Genomic DNA, 17,447 nt, shown 5'->3' on the forward strand with positions numbered 1-17,447 from the left:
TCACTTGACTGATTCTCTGTGCCTCAGTTACCTCATCTGTAAAATGGGGATTAAGATTGTGAGCCCAATGTGGGACAGCTGGATCGCCTTTTATCCCCCCAGCTCTTTGCACATAGTAAGCGCTTAACAAATACCACCATTATTATTATTATTATTAAGGAAGCTGCCCTCCCATCTCTTCTCCATCCCCCCATCTTACCTCCTTCCCTTCCCCACAGCACCTGTATATATGTTTGTACATATTTATTACTCTATTTACTTATTTATTTTACTTGTACCTATCTATTCTATTTATTTTATTTTGTTAGTATGTTTGGTTTTGTTCTCCGTCTCCCCCTTTTAGACTGTGAGCCCATTGTTGGGTAAGGACTGTTTCTACATGTTGCCAACTTGTACTTCCCAAGCGCTTAGTGCAGTGCTCTGCACACAGTAAGCGCTCAATAAATATGATTGATTGATTGATTGATTGATGCCCGGGTGGGACAAAGACCGTATCTGAGCAGATTCCCCGGGCACCGAACTTTTCTCTGGCCCTGGCACTCACAGCACCGGAGGAGGAGGAGGAAGAGGAGGAAGAAGAGCTCTGCTACTTCCTTCGCTGCTGCCCAACCCAGCCCGACCGCACAACATCTCACCTTGCGGCAGGAAACCCACAGCTCTGGGCTGCTTTTTCGCTCTTCGCAGTTCACGTGATCCTATTCAAAAGTCCCTCCCTCCCTCGGCTGGGCAGGGACCACAGAGCCCACCCCACTCCTCCAGGGAGCCTTCCTCTTCCCCCCCCAGAGAGAGAAGCCTTTGACCTAAAAGGACCAGCCTAATTCCCTGGGGGGTCCCAGAGGACCCCCCTTGATGATGATGATGGCATTTATTATCAATCAATCAATCAATCAATCGTATTTATTGAGCGCTTACTGTGTGCAGAGCACTGGACTAAGCGCTTGGGAAGTCCAAGTTGGCAACATATAGAGACAGTCCCTACCCAACAGTGGGCTCACAGTCTAAAAGGGGGAGACGGAGAACAAAACCAAACCTACTAACAAAATAAAATAAATAGAATATATATGTACAAGTAAAATAGAGTAATAAATATGTACAGAAACATATACATATATACAGGTGCTGTGGGGAAGGGAAGGAGGTAAGATGAGGGGGATGGAAAGGGGGACGAGGGGGAGAGGAAGGAAGGGGCTCAGTCTGGGAAATTTTATCTTAGGACTCTTAGGTGATCTATTCTAGACCCTCCTGGGTATTTACAATCTTTTTTTAATTCTCATACCAGAGAGGGGATTAGAACCTAGGCCTCCAGCCTTTCAAGGCTGTTATTTTCTCTCTGAGCCACCACAGGCCTCACAAGTACTTACTGTGTGCAAAGCAGTGTTCTAAGCGCTGGGGAGGTTACAAGGTGATCAGGTTGTCCCACCGGGGGCTCACAGTCTTAATCCCCGTTTTACAGATGAGGGAACTGAGGCCCAGAGAAGTGAAGTGGCTTGCCCAAAGTCACACAGCTGACAATTGGCGGAGCCGGGATTTGAACCCCTGACCTCTGACTCCAAAGCCCCGGCTCTTTCCACTGAGCCACACTGCTTCTCACCTTGAGAAGCAGTGTGGCCAAGTGAGCCCGTTGCTGGGTAGGGACCGTCCCTATATGTTGCCAACTTGGACTTCCCAAGCCCTTAGTACAGTGCTCTGCACACAGTAAGCGCTCAATAAATACGATTGAATGAATGAATGAATGAATGAATGAATGAATGGGAGTCAGAGGACCTGGGTTCTAATCCGGTCTGTTCGATGTGTGACCTTGGGCTAGTCACTTAACTTCTTTATGCCTGTTACCTCATCTGTAAAAATGGAGATTGAGACTGTGAGCCCCAGTGAGACATGGACAGAGTCCAACCTGATTAGCTCCTATCTCCCCCAGCGCTTAGAACAGTGCCTGGCACATAGTAAGTGCTCAACAAATACCATTATTATTATTATTGTTATCATTATTATCTTGTATCTCCCCCAGCGCTTAGAACGGTTCCTGGCACACAGTAAGTACTTAACAAATACCATTATTATTATTATCATTATTATCTTGGATCTCCCCCAGTGCTTCGAACAGTGCCTGGCACATAGTAAGTGCTTCACAAATACCATTATTATTATTATCATTATTATCTTGTACCTCCCCCAGCCCTTAGAACAGTTCCTGGCACATAGTAAGTGCTTAACAAATACCATTATTACTATTATCATTATTATCTTGTATCCCCCCCCCAGCGCTTAGAACAGTGCCTGGCACATACTAAGTGCTTAACAAATACCATTATTATTATTATTATCATTATTATCTTGTATCTCCCCCAGTGCTTTGAACAGTGCCTGGCACATAGTAAGTGCTTAACAAATACCATTATTATTATTATTATCATTATTATCTTGTATCTCTCCTAGTGATTAGAACAGTGCCTGGCACATAGTAAGTGCTTAACAAATACCATTATTATTATTATTATCATTATTATCTTGTATCTCCCCCAGCGCTTTGAACAGTGCCTGGCACATAGTAAGTGCTTCACAAATACCATTATTATTATTATCATTATTATCTTGTATCTCCCCCAGTGCTTAGAACAGTGCCTGGCACATAGTAAGTGCTTCACAAATACCATTATTATTATTATCATTATTATCTTGTATCTCCCCCTGCGCTTCGAACAGTGCCTGGCACATAGTAAGTGCTTCACAAATACCATTATTATTATCTTGTATCTCCCCCAGCACTTAGAATGGTTCCTGGCACATAGTAAGTGCTTAACAAATACCATTATTATTATTATCATTATTATCTTGTATCTCCCCCAGCCCTTAGAACAGTTCCTGGCACATAGTAAGTGCTTAACAAGTACCATTATTATTATTATCATTATTATCTTGTATCTCCCCCATTGCTTAGAACAGTGCCTGGCACATAGTAAGTGCTTAACAAATACCATTATTATTATTATTATTATATTATCCTGTATCTCCCCCAGCGCTTCGAACAGTGCCTGGCACAAAGTAAGTGCTTCACAAATACCATTATTATTATTATTATCTTGTATCTCCCCCAGCCCTTAGAACAGTGCCTGGCACATAGTAAGTGCTTAGCAAATACCATTATTATTATTATCATTATTATCTTGGATCTCCCCCAGCCCTTAGAACAGTGCCTGGCACATAGTAAGTGCTTAACAAATACCATTATTATTATTATCATTATTATCTTGTATCTCCCCCAGCGCTTCGAACAGTGCCTGGCACATAGTAAGTGCTTCACAAATACCATTATTATTATTATCATTATTATCTTGTATCTCCCCCAGTGCTTTGAACAGTGCCTGGCACATAGTAAGTGCTTAGCAAATACCATTATTATTATTATCATTATTATCTTGTATCTCCCCCAGCGCTTCGAACAGTGCCTGGCACATAGTAAGTGCTTATATTATTATTATTAATTATAACCCGGAATTTATATTATTGTCTGAATCCCCCTCCATACGGTAAATTTATCGTACCTACCAGCTCTGTAATATTGTAGTCTCCTAAGCACTTACACGCAGTAAGCGCTCACTAGAGAAGCAGCGTGGCTCAGCGGAAAGAGCCCGGGCTTTAGAGTCAGAGGTCATGGGTTCAAATCCGGGCTCCGCCACTTGTCAGCTGTGTGACCTTGGGCAAGTCACTTCACTTCTCTGGGCCTCAGTTCCCTCATCTGGAAAATGGGGATTAAGATTGTGAGCCCCACGTGGGGCAACCCGATCGCCTTGGATCCTTCCCAGCGCTTAGGACGGTCCTTTGCACAGAGGAAGCGCTTAACAAATATCATCATTATTATTATTATTAAATACAATCGATCGGTTCGTTTACCGGATCATGGTGTGTGAACGGTAGCCAGGAAACTGACCTGTCCTAGAATTGTGCTGTGTGACCTTGGGCAAAGGGCTTAATTCCTCTGAGCCTTGCTTTCCCTGTCACGGTGCCGGGGAGATCATCATCATCATCATCAATCATATTTATTGAGTGCTTACTATGTGCAGAGCACTGTACTAAGCGCTTGGGAAGTACAAATTGGCAACATATAAAGACAGTCCCTACCCAACACTGGATCCTTGGAAGGGGACCCAAGGTCGGGGGGACGTTCGGCGAGGGGACGCCCAGCTCCAGCGGGTCTAAAGTGTGAAAGTGGCGGAGCCGGGATTAGAACCCATGACCTCTGACTCCCAAACCCGAGGTCTTTCCACTGAGCCCCCTTGTTGCATTTCAGAATCCTTATCAAAGGTTTTAGGATTCTACAATTTTCCCACAGATCAGGGCCACCACACCTCGCAAATGCAGCCTTTTCTCTCCCCGTATCCCATCCTTCAGCTCGTTAATCAGTCAATCATCTTTATTGAGCGCTACTGTGTGCGGAGTACTGTACTAAGTGCTTATTTTATTTCGTTAATAAGTTTTGTTTTGTTGTCTGTCTCCCCCTTCTAGACTGTGAGCCCGCTGTTGGGTAGGGTCCGTCTCTATATGTTGCCGACTTGGACTTCCCAAGCGCTTAGTGCAGTGCTCTGCACACAGTAAGCGCTCAATAAATACGATTGATTGATTGATTATCGGATGTTTTAGATTCTAAAATTTTCCCACAGTTCAGGGCCACCACACCTCGCAAATGCAGCCTTTTCTCTCCCTGTATCCCATCCTTCAGCTCCAGTTAATCAGTCAATCATCTTTATTGAGCGCTACTGTGTGCGGAGTACTGTACTAAGTGCTTATTTTATTTTGTTAATATGTTTTGTTGTCTGTCTCCCCCTTCTAGACTGTGAGCCCGCTGTTGGGTAGGGTCCGTCTCTATATGTTGCCGACTTGGACTTCCCGAGCGCTTAGTACAGTGCTCGGCACACAGCAAGTGCTCAATAAATATGATTGATTGATTATCGAAAGTTTTAGGATTCTACAATTTTCCCACAGATCAGGGCCACCACACCTCGCAAATGCAGCCTTTTCTCTCCCGTATCCCATCCTTCAGCTCCAGTTAATCAATTATCTTTATTGAGCGCTACTGTGTGCAGAGTACTGTACTAAGTGCTTATTTTATTTTGTTAATATGTTTTGTTTTGTTGTCTGTCTCCCCCTTCTAGACTGTGAGCCCGTTGTTGGGTAGGGTCCGTCTCTATATGTTGCCGACTTGGACTTCCCAAGCGCTTAGTCCAGTGCTCTGCACACAGTAAGCGCTCAATAAATACGATTGAATGAATGAATGAATGAATGAAAGAGGCTGAGAGATTCCCACGGTCCGGGGCAAAGCAGGCAGCCAGCATCCGATTCCCTTCCCACCCCCTCAGCCGCTGCCCGCTTTGTGCCAGGGCTGGAGTGGGAACGGGAAATCAATTGGGAAATGGGAAAGGAATCCCCTCCGTCGCACCGCCCCCGGAACCGTGACACATCGGGGCTCAACGAGAAACTGGAACCAGGCTTGGGAGGCCGGGGAAGAGACAGGTGGGATAATAATAATAATCAATGAAAAATAATTAGGATATTAAGTGCTTACTATGTGCCAAGCACTCTTCTGATATTCAAGGTAATTATTCATTCAGTCGTATTTATTGAGCGCTTACTGTGTGCAGAGCACTGTACGAAGTGCTTGGGAGAGTACAACAATAAACAGTGACATTCCCTGCGGTTGGACACAGTCCCGGTCCCACATGGGGCTCAAGCTCTTAACCCCCATTTTCCAGATGAGGTAACTGAGGCCTAGAGAAGTGAAGCAACTTGCCCAAGGTCACACAGCAGACATCTAGGCATTATTACTCTATTTATTTTATTTGTACATATTTATTGTATTCATTTTATTTTGTTAATTTGTTTTGTTTTGTTGTCTGTCTCCCCCTTCTAGACTGCAAGCCCGCTGTTGGGTAGGGACCGTCTCTAGATGTTGCCAACTTGGCCTTCCCAAGCGCTTAGTACAGTGCTCTGCACACAGTAAGCGCTCAATAAATATGATTGAATGAATGAACCCAGGTCCTTCTAACTCAATCAATCAATCGTATTTATTGAGCGCTTATTGTGTGCAGAGCACTGTACTAAGCGCTTGGGAAGTCCAAGTTGGCAACACAGAGAGACAGTCCCTACCCAACAGCGGGCTCACAGTCTAGAAGGGGGAGACAGAGAACAAAACAAAACATATTAAAATAAAATACACGGAATATGAATATAGAGACGGTCCCTACCCAACAGTGGGCTCACAGTCTAGAAGGGGGAGACAGAGAACAAAACCAAACATATTAACAAAATAAAATAAATAGAATAGATGTGTGCAAGCAAAATAAATAAATAAATAGAGTAATAAATATGTACAAACATATATACAACCCCCAGGCTAGCTAGCTAGAGGGCTAGAATACAGGGTGGCACTGCAGGGCTGTTTACGGTGGGGGGGGACTTTGGAGATTTCCCCCATCCCCTGGCATCTCTTGGATAATAATAATAATAATAATAATAATAATAATAATAGCATTTGTTAGTGGCATTTGGATGCCAGGTGGGCATGGGGGAGGCGTCGGAGGTAGGATGAAATGGGATAATAATAATAACGATGGCATTTGTTAAGCGCTTACTACGTGCAGAGCACTGTTCTAAGCGCTGGGGGTGGGTACACGGTGATCAAGTTTTCCCACATGGGGCTCACAGTCTTAATCCCCATTTTACAGATGATGAGGTCAGTCTGCCCCCCCTTCCCTTTCCAGGCTTAGGAACAGCAGCTGGTAGCAGCTGGCACTATTTGGGCAGTGGGTTTTGGCAAGGTGGTGAGGAATGGGAGGGACAGGGGATGTTGGGAACAATTCCTGCTCCCCAAGGCGCACCGTACAGAGCGAGGGGAGATGGAGCCGGCCCTGCCCTCATAGAGCTTGCGGGCGGCTGGGTGTGGAAGCTCGGCGTCTCTTGGGCGGGAGGAGAAAGCCACAACAGAGGCCCGCTTCTCGTGACTTAATCAATCAATCAATCAATCGTATTTATTGAGCGCTTACTATGTGCAGAGCACTGTACTAAGCGCTTGGGAAGTACAAATTGGCAACACATAGAGACAGTCCCTACCCAACAGTGGGCTCACAGTCTAAAAGGGGGAGACAGAGAACAGAACCAAACATACCAACAAAATAAAATAAATAGGATAGAAACGTACAAGCAAAATAAATAAATAAATAAATAAATAAATAGAGTAATAAATATGTACAACCATAACTTAAATTAGCATTTCCGTTGTTGAGGGTAGGTTTTGGGCCCTTGGTTACTGCCCTGATGCCCGTCTGTAGAGGTGGCTGCGTAGGGCGACTCATCACCTTGTAACCTCCCCAGTGCTTAGAAAAGTGCTTTGCACATAGTAAGCGCTTAATAAATGCCATCATGCCTCAGTTCCCTCATCTGTAAAGTGGGGATTAAGACTGTGAGCTACCTGTGGGGCAACCTCATCACCTTGTAACCTCCCCAGCGCTTAGAACAGTGCTCTGCACATAGTAAGCGCTTGATAAATGCCATCATTATTATTACTATCATTATTATCATTAACAACCTCATCACCTTGTAACCTCCCCAGCGCTTAGAACAGTGCTCTGCACATAGTAAGCGCTTGATAAATGCCATCATTATTATTATTATTATTATTATCTAGCTCCAGGGTGGCTTTGAGGAGGGCAGGATGGGGGAGACGGGGGAAGCCTCCAGTAGCCTGAGGAGGGATGGGAGAGAGAGCTAGATTGCTGCAGTTGGGAGGTGTGAGCCCGCTCTCTGGGTGCCAAGGCAGGCGGGGCGATCTGGTGCCCTGGGCCACAAGCCTGGCACCCTCTCTGGGCTGCCAGGGCCTCTATTTTTTGCACAGCTTGTTTCCAGTCCCACCTTGTCTCCCCAGAGCGGTGGGAGGGCAGTGTGGGCGGCCCACCCATGGCCAGTGGCAGCTTTGGGGCCCACATTTAAGCCTAAAATGACCCCAGAACCGGGTCTCCCACTGACCACCTTTCCACGGTCTCGCCCACCTGCTCCCCTCAGCCCTAGGAGAGGTGTGGGCCCACCCGTTGCCCGCCAATTTGTCCGGGACCCGGGAAGGGTGGATTTAAAAATCAAAACAAAACAAAAAACCCTCAGGGCACGAGTCCAACTTTGTCACACAGTCGAGAAGTTCAAAACGGGGCATCTGAGCAGCAGAGGGGTCACCCGAAAGCTCCGGTGACTTTCCAGTGCTCGAACGCGGTGGCGGTGTGTCCAAGATCAGAGATTGAACCAAAAGTCATTTATTCATTCATTCATTCATTCAGTTGTATTTATTGAGCGCTTCCCGTGTTCAAAGCACTGTAGTAAGTGTTTGGGAGAGTACAATATAACAAGAAACAGACACATTCCTGCTCACTTAAGGGGCCCAGATACCTGCTGTCAGTATCCCCTTACTATCTGTAAGAGCCCTCTGTCGCCTTCCAAAGGTTTTTTTGTTGGGGGGGGCTGGGTGAGGGAGGGTTTTTATTAGTTGTGTTCATTTAGAAACTGATTATCTGTGCCTCTGGAGACACTTGGCCCGTGGGACAACCTCATCACCTTGTATCCCCCCAGCGCTTAGAACAGTGCTTCGCACATAGTAAGCGCTTAACAAATGCCATGATGATGATGATGGAGCCCCGGGGGTGCTGCTCCTTTGTGGTTGGGGGAAGACCTCCCCAGACCCCCCACCAGTGGACCAGAATATCTCCCCACCCGCAAAGTCTCAGCCCTGTGGGCTAGATGTGTCAGGGTTAGGGGCAGCAGGAGGACAGAGCTTGGGAAGGCATTATAACCATTAATCATTATAATCATATAATATAATCATTATAATCTCCCCCTTCTCGACTGTGAGCCCGCTGTTGGGTAGGGACCGTCTCTATATGTTGCCAACTTGGACTTCCCAAGCTGTGCACATAGTAAGCGCTCAATAAATACAATTGAATGAATGAATAATAATAATAATAAATTGTGGCATTTGTTAAGCACGTGTTTCCCTCTCCCCCACTGTCTCAGGGTTAGGGGGAGCAGGAGGAGAGAGCTTGGAAAGGCATAATAATCATTATTAATAATTGTAGCATTTGTTAAGCACTTACTGTGTCCCAGCCACTATACTGAGCGCTGGGGTGGACACAAGCAAATCGGGTTGGACACAGTCCCTGTCTCATTCATTCATTCATTCATTCATTCATTCAATCGTATTTATTGAGCGCTTACTGTGTGCACAGCACTGTACTAAGCGCTTGGGAAGTCCAAGTTGGCAACATATAGAGCCGGTCCCAACCCAGTAGTGGGCTCACAGTCTAGAAGGGGGAGACGGAGAACAAAACAAAACATACTAAGTAGAATAAATGTGTACAATGGCTCACAGACTCAATCCCTATTTTCCAGATGAGGGAACTGAGGCCCAGAGAAACGAGGTGATTTGCCCAAGGTCACACAGCAGACAAGGGGCAGAGTCGGGATTAGAACCCACAACCTTCCTACTCCCAGGCCCGTTTTCCATTTACTAGGCCATGCTGCTGCTTGGGGTGAGGGGGAGAGTGGGCTCTCTGAGGGGGGACCTTGGCTTCTCAAGTAGGGCAAGTAAATAAGGGCTTAAGGGCTTGATAGGGGTGGATTGACTGAATTTAGGCCCCTCCTCGGCTGGGGACTGGGGGGGACTGGAGCGTGGCCGTAGATTCATTCATCCATTCATTCAGTCGTATTTATTGAGCGCTTACTGTGTGCAGAGCACCGTACCAAGCGCTTGGGAAGTCCAAGTCGGCAACATCTAGAGACGGTCCCTACCCAACAACGGACTCACGGTCTAGAAGGGGGAGACCGACAACAAAACAAACGTGGAGGCGGGTGTCAAAATCGTCAGAACAAATAGAATTAAAGCTAGATGCACACCATTAACAAAATAAAAAGAATAGTAAATGCACACTAAACGGTTTCCGATGGCTGTTAACACTGTCCAGATGTTTCCTAACATGGTGTTGTGATGACCCAGCCAAGAGGAAAAAGTCTCAATTGTATTTTCAACACAGTCTTATAGATGTCTCTTAATAATAATAATAATAATAATAATAATGGCATTTGTTAAGCGCTTACTATGTGCAAAGCACTGTTCTAAGTGCTGGGTGGGGGGATACAGTGTGATCAAGTTGTCCCACATGGGGCTCACAGTCTTGATCCCCATTTTTACAGATGAGGTAACTGAGGCTCAGAGAAGTTAAGTGACTTGCCCAAGGTCACACAGCAGACTTGTGGAGGAGCCGGGATTCGAACCCACGACCTCTGACTCCAAAGCCCGGGCTCTTTCCACTGAGCCACGCTGCTTCTCTTAAATATCTTATATATCTTAAATATGTGATGCAGAAAGAAATATTTGATACCACCAGCATCTGCATCTTCCTTGTCCCATAGCAGGGCATTGGAGAATTTCATTGTTTGGATAACCTCTGCCTAGTCAATGAGTAACAAATATCCTATGAATTATTCCCTGTCTCCCCCTTCTAGACTGTGAGCCCATTGTTGGGTAGGAACCGTCTCTATATGTTGCTGACTTGGACTTCCCAAGCGCTTAGTACAGTGCTCTGCACACAGTAAGCGCTCAATAAATACAACTGAATGAATGAATGAACTATGTGCCAGACACGGTACTAAACGCTGGGGTGGATACAGGCAGCACGGGTTGGACACAGTCCCTGTCCCAGGCGGGGCTCACGGTTTCAATCCCCATTTTACAGATAAAGTAACTGAGGCGCAGAGAAGTTAAACAACTTGCCCAAGGTCACACAGCAGACAAGTGGCAGAGCCGGAATTAGAACCCATGACCTTCTGATCCCCAGGCCCATGCTCTAGCCACTAGGCCGTGCTGCTCGTACTGCAAACATCCCGAGCGGCAGGATAATAATAACAATAATAATAATAATAGCATTTATTAAGCGTTTATTACGTGCAAAGCACTGCTCTTAGCGCTGAGGAGGTTACAAGGTGATCAGGTTGTCCCATGGGGGGCTCACAGTCTTCATCCCCATTTTCCAGATGAGGGAACTGAGGCAGAGAGAAGTCAAGTGACTTGCCCAAAGTCACACAGGTGACAATTGGCGGAACTGGGATGATGCCTCGTGCCAAAGGGGCCAGAAACTAGGGCACAGCAAGGATAATTGTACTCTCTCAAGCGCTTAGGACAGGGCTTGGCACATAGTAAATGCTTAGTACAGTGCTCTGCACACAGTAAGCACTCAATAAATACGACTGAATGAATGAATGAATGAAATACCGTTCAAAAAATTACTTTTTGGTCCCTCTGTTTCCTGTTTAAGGTTGTGCCTTCAAGTGTTGTTTGAATTCTTTATCCTGGCCCTAGTTTCCACTTCTCCTCTTCCTCCGTGACCCCCGGGGCTGAGGAGTCTCAGGGCCCTCAGAGCTCAGGTTCGAGTCCTGCAGGCAGAGGGCTGGACCGAATCATCATCATCAATCGTATTTATTGAGCGCTTACTGTGTGCAGAGCACTGTACTAAGCGCTTGGGAAGTCCAAGTTGGCAACATATAGAGACAGTCCCGACCCAACAGCGGGCTCACAGTCTAAAAGAGTGGGCAATGACCTCTGCGGTCTGACCTGCTGCCGAGATTTGGGCGGGGGGAATAATGGGGCTGGTGAGGGCCCTAAATGGCTCTTTTGGGGCAGCGGGAGAGCGTTCAGCTGATCATCATCAATCGTATTTATTGAGCGCTTACTGTGTGCAGAGCACTGTACTAAGCGCTTGGGAAGTACAAGTAGGCAACATATAGAGACAGTCCCAACCCAACAGTGGGCTCACAGTCTAAAAGACTTCGTGGATGGAGGAATACATTATAAGATAAATAAATAGTTCTCCATGATGATGAATATAATGATCACGAAAATAATAATGATTTGTGCCCAGGTATATCCGGTCAGGACATAACATCCCTGAAAACACAGTAAGCACTCAGTGAATACCACTGATTGACTAACGAGCTTATCATTATTATATGACTATTATGACACTTCCACAAAGATTTGGGTAGACTCACGGCGGCATGCAGAAGTACCAGCATCCAAAAAAGTGGTTATTATAACCACTGGGGAGATTTTGCCATTCTGATCTTGACACTCATCTTGCCTTATCATCATCATCAATCGTATTTATTGAGCGCTTACTGTGTGCAGAGCACTGTACTAAGCGCTTGGGAAGTACAAGTAGGCAACATATAGAGACAGTCCCTACCCAACAGTGGGCTCACAGTCTAAATAAACGACTTCGTGGATGGAGGAATACATTATAAGATAAATAAATAGCTCTCCATGATGATGAATATAATGATCACGAAAATAATAATGATTTGTGCCCAGGTATATCCGGTCAGGACATAACATCCCTGAAAACACAGTAAGCACTCAGTGAATACCACTGATTGACTAACGAGCTTATCATTATTATATGACTATTATGACACTTCCACAAAGATTTGGGTAGACTCACGGCAGCATGCAGAAGTACCAGCATCCAAAAAAGTGGTTATTATAACCACTGGGGAGATTTTGCCATTCTGATCTTGACACTCATCTTGCCTTATCATCATCATCAATCGTATTTATTGAGCGCTTACTGTGTGCAGAGCACTGTACTAAGCGCTTGGGAAGTACAAGTAGGCAACATATAGAGACAGTCCCTACCCAACAGTGGGCTCACAGTCTAAATGACTTCGTGGATGGAGGAATACATTATAAGATAAATAAATAGCTCTCCATGATGATGAATATAATGATCACGAAAATAATAATGATTTGTGCCCAGGTATATCCGGTCAGGACATAACATCCCTGAAAACACAGTAAGCACTCAATGAATACCACTGATTGACTAACGAGCTTATCATTATTATATGACTATTATGACACTTCCACAAAGATTTGGGTAGACTCACGGCGGCATGCAGAAGTACCAGCATCCAAAAAAGTGGTTATTATAACCACTGGGGAGATTTTGCCATTCTGATCTTGACACTCATCTTGCCTTATCATCATCATCAATCGTATTTATTGAGCGCTTACTGTGTGCAGAGCACTGTACTAAGCGCTTGGGAAGTACAAGTAGGCAACATATAGAGACAGTCCCTACCCAACAGTGGGCTCACAGTCTAAACGACTTCGTGGATGGAGGAATACATTATAAGATAAATAAATAGTTCTCCATGATGATGAATATAATGATCACGAAAATAATAATGATTTGTGCCCAGGTATATCCGGTCAGGACATAACATCCCTGAAAACACAGTAAGCACTCAGTGAATACCACTGATTGACTAACGAGCTTATCATTATTATATGACTATTATGACACTTCCACAAAGATTTGGGTAGACTCACGGCGGCATGCAGAAGTACCAGCATCCAAAAAAGTGGTTATTATAACCACTGGGGAGATTTTGCCATTCTGATCTTGACACTCATCTTGCCTTATCCCAGCCGGGCTCAGGATGGTGAGTCTCCTGGTGGGTGTTGGGGTGGCCATCCCGGGGGTCTCCCGGCACCCCCACCCCCTCCGGCCTGGAACATTTCGAGCCTGCCCCGGGAACACCGTGGGCTCGGCCCGGGGGTGCGATCTAATTCTCACGCCTGGCAGCGCGGAGGGTGACCGGAGCAGGCTGAGAGCCCGTCCAAGGATCCGGAGGAGGAGGAAGAGGAGGAGACTGCCTTGACATCCCTGGGATGTCTCTCTTATCCCACGCTGGGAGAAAGACAGAGAGAGGCAGGGCCTGGAGAAGGCATCACACCCACCCCTGGGCAGTCTTTGCTCCTCTCCTCCCTCTGCCAAAGACCCTGGGGAAGGAGTCTTAGAAGCCCGAGCCCCTCTCCGCGCCCCCAGGAAAGTTGCCGACACTTGCTGTGGTGTCGTCTAATATCCCTGGGAACCGTGGGGTACGCCACGGGCAGACCCCTTTTCCTGCAGAGTCCCCGGCTCCCCGACCCGAGGCGTGCATCATCATCATCAGTCGTATTTATCGAGCGCTTACTGTGTGCAGAGCGCTGTACTAAGCGCTTGGGAAGTCCAAGTTGGCAACATATAGAGACGGTCCCTACCCAACAGTGGGCTCACAGTCTAAAAGGGGGAGACGGAGAACAAAACCAAACATACTAACAAAATAAAATAAATAGAATAGATATGTACAAGTAAAATAAATAGAGTAATAAATATGTAAAGACATATATACAGGTGCTGTGGGGAAGAGAAGGAGGTAAGATGGGGGGGATGGAGAGGGGGACGAGGGGGAGAGGAAGGAAGGGGCTCAGTCAGTGCAGGCTGGTCGCCGGGCAGCAGGGCGCCAGGGTCTGTCCAGCCCCCTCCCCGACTGACTGGCTGAGGTCAGCGGGCTCTGACTCCGTTCCCGCTGCCAGCCGGGTGACAGGCAGGGCCCTCTGGCTCCCCGCCAGCGAGTTACTCAACGGCTCACACCCTTCCCACGGTCTGGGGAGGCCGACCCACCCGACAACCGACTGACCGTGGCTTCTGGCCAGGCTCAGCTGGGAGGACCACAATCCCCGGGGCGGGGTGGGGGGGTCACTGGTTCCAGCCCCTGCCTCCCGGACAAAATTGGACTGAGATTGTTCAGGGTGTGAAGAGGTTCTCTCTCTCCCCCCTTCACCCCCCCGAGTGTGTGTGTGTGTGTCTCTGTCTCTCTCTGTCTCTCCCCTCTGTCTCTGGGTGTTTCTCTGTCCATCTCTCTATCTCTGCCTGGCTCTCTGTCCATGTCTCTCTCTCTCTGTCTCTCTTTCTCTCCCCCTCATCTAAGTGTGTATGTGTGTGTGTCTCTGTCTCTGGGTGTTTGTCTCTGTCTCTCTCTGTCTCTCTCTCCCTGTCCCTCTCTCTGTCCATGTCTCTCTCTCTCTGTCTCTCTCCCCATAATCTGAGTGTGTGTGTGTGTCTGTCTCTGGGTGTTTCTCTGTCCATCTCTCTCTCTCTGTCCATGTCTCTCTCTCTGTCTCTGTTCATCTCTCTCTTTCTTTCTATCTCTCTCTCTGTCTCTGTCCATCTCTCTTTCCCTCTATCTCTCTCTGTCCATCTCTCCATCTGCCTCTCTCTCTCTCTCTCCCTGTCCCTCTCTCTGTCCATGTCTCTCTCTCTGCCTCTCTCTCCCCCATCTGTGTGTGTGTGTTTCTCTGTCCATCTCTCTCTCTCTCTGTGTCTGTCTCTCTCTCCATGTCTCTCTGTCTCTCTCTGTCCATCTCTCTCTTTCTCTCTATCTCTCTCTCTGTCTCTGTCCATCTCTCTTTCCCTCTATCTCTCTCTGTCCATCTCTCCATCAGCCTCTCTCTCTCTCTCTCTCCCTGTCCCTCTCTCTGTCCATGTCTCTCTCTCTCTGCCTCTCCCCCATCTGTGTGTGTGTGTGTTTCTCTGTCCATCTCTCTCTCTCTCTGTGTCTCTCTCTCTCTCCATGTCTCTCTGTCTTTCTCTCTCCATTTCTCTCTTTCTCTCTATCTGTCTCTCTCTGTCCATCTCTCTTTCTCTCTATCTCTCTCTCCATCTCTCTCTGTCCATCTCTCTCTTTCTCTCTATCTCTCTCTGTGTCCATCCCTCTCTCCACCTGCCTCGCTCTCTTTCTCTCTGACCACGTGTGTGTGTGTGTGTGTGTGTGTGTGTGTGTGTGTGTGAGAGAGAGAGAGAGAGAGAGAGCGAGCGGAGTCAAGGATATCTCCAAGGTTATGGGCTTGTGAAACAGGAAGGATGGGATGCCATCTACAGTGATGGGAAAGTCAAGGGAAGGACGGGGTTTGGGTGGGAAGACAAGAAGTTCTGTTTTAGACATGATAATTTGAGGTGACGGGAGGACATCTAAGTAGATGACTTGAAGGCAGGAGGAAATGCAAGACTGCGGAGAGGGCGACCAGGGCTGGAAATGCAGATTTGAGAATCATCCACATAAAAGTCCCCGTTTAAGCCGTGAGAGTGAACGAGTTCCCCAAGAGAGTTGGTGGTGTTTATAGATTCATTCATTCATTCAGTCATATTTATTGAGCGCTTACTGTGTGCAGAGCCTTACTGTGTGTTCTCTGTCTCCCCCTTCTAGACTGTGAGCCCACCGTTGGGTAGGGACCATCTCTATATGTTGCCAACTTGTACGTCCCAAGCGCTTAGTACAGCGCTCTGCACACAGTAAGCGCTCAATAAATACAATTGATTGATTGATTGACTGATACTATGGGGCTGGGAGGGGGGAATGAATGAAAGAGAACTAGTCAGGGTAACTCAGAAGGGAGTTACATGGTTAATACATGTGTGTGTATAGGTGTACATATACACCCACACACACTATTAACCATATTTATGATTAATAGCCCTGCATTCCTGGTTAATTCCCTCCTCAATCAAATCAATCAATCGTATTTATTATTATTTATCAATCAATAATATTATTCTAATAAATAATATTATGTATTATTTATCCATCGCCTCCTCAGCCACCCCTGCACTCGTCTGTATATTTAATTTTTTATTTTAGCTTTTACGCGGTGGTCCTCCTGTACTACAGCGCATTTGCCTCCCCGCTGAACTGGAAACTCCTCAAAGGCAGGGCTGTCTGCTCTGAAGCGGTGTGGCCCAGCGGAAAGAGCACGGGATCGTCATCATCAATCGTATTTATTGAGCGCTTACTGTGTGCAGAGCACTGTACTAAGCGCTTGGGAAGTACAAATTGGGAACATATAGAGACAGTCCCGAGTGCCTTTGCCGGGGGTCCTGCCTTGGGGGGGACGAAGGTGGGAGGGAAGGGGTTGGAGAAGGGTGGTCTCTTGGTTGGGTCTGACGGCCTGTCTCTCCCCGTCTCGCGCAGGTCCGCTACAAGGAGGAGTTTGAGAAGAATAAGGGTAAGGGTTTCAGCGTGGTGGCCGATACCCCCGAACTGCAGAGAATCAAAAAGACCCAGGACCAGATCAGTAACGTAAGGATCTACTCGGGGGTCCTGCCGGGAGGCAGGAAGGGAGGGGATGGAGGGTGGTGGTGATGGGAGATGTCCCCCCCGTCTCCTCGGGGGCTGTATATGTTTGTACATATTTATTACTCTATTTATTTATTTTACTTGTACATATCATCATCATCATCAATCGCATTTATTGAGCGCTTACTATGTGCAGAGCACTGTACCAAGCGCTTGGGAAGTACAAATTGGCAACATATAGAGACAGTCCCTACCCAACAGTGGGCTCACAGTCTAAAAGAGGGAGACAGAGAACAAAACCAAACATACTAACAAAATAAAATAAATAGAATAGATATGTACAGATAAAATAGAGTAAAAAATATGTACAAACATATATACATATATACAGGCGCTGTGGGGAAGGGAAGGAGGTAAGATGGGGGGGATGGAGAGGGGGACGACGGGGAGAGGAAGGGGCTCAG

The 17,447-nt window shown here is 46.7% G+C and overlaps 1 protein-coding gene across 1 annotated transcript in view; it reads left to right on the forward strand.

Moving 5' to 3' along the window:
• The window catches only part of LASP1 (LIM and SH3 protein 1), a 54,070-nt gene that overhangs the window by 23,818 nt on the left and 12,805 nt on the right, over positions 1-17,447 (forward strand). Inside the window, exon 4 of the mRNA XM_038754627.1 lies at positions 16,879-16,986. Coding sequence (XP_038610555.1) covers positions 16,879-16,986 — 108 coding nt within the window. The remainder of the gene's footprint in view (positions 1-16,878; positions 16,987-17,447) is intronic.

This window comes from Tachyglossus aculeatus, chromosome 11 (assembly GCF_015852505.1).
Source record: "Tachyglossus aculeatus isolate mTacAcu1 chromosome 11, mTacAcu1.pri, whole genome shotgun sequence".
NCBI lineage: Eukaryota > Metazoa > Chordata > Mammalia > Monotremata > Tachyglossidae > Tachyglossus > Tachyglossus aculeatus.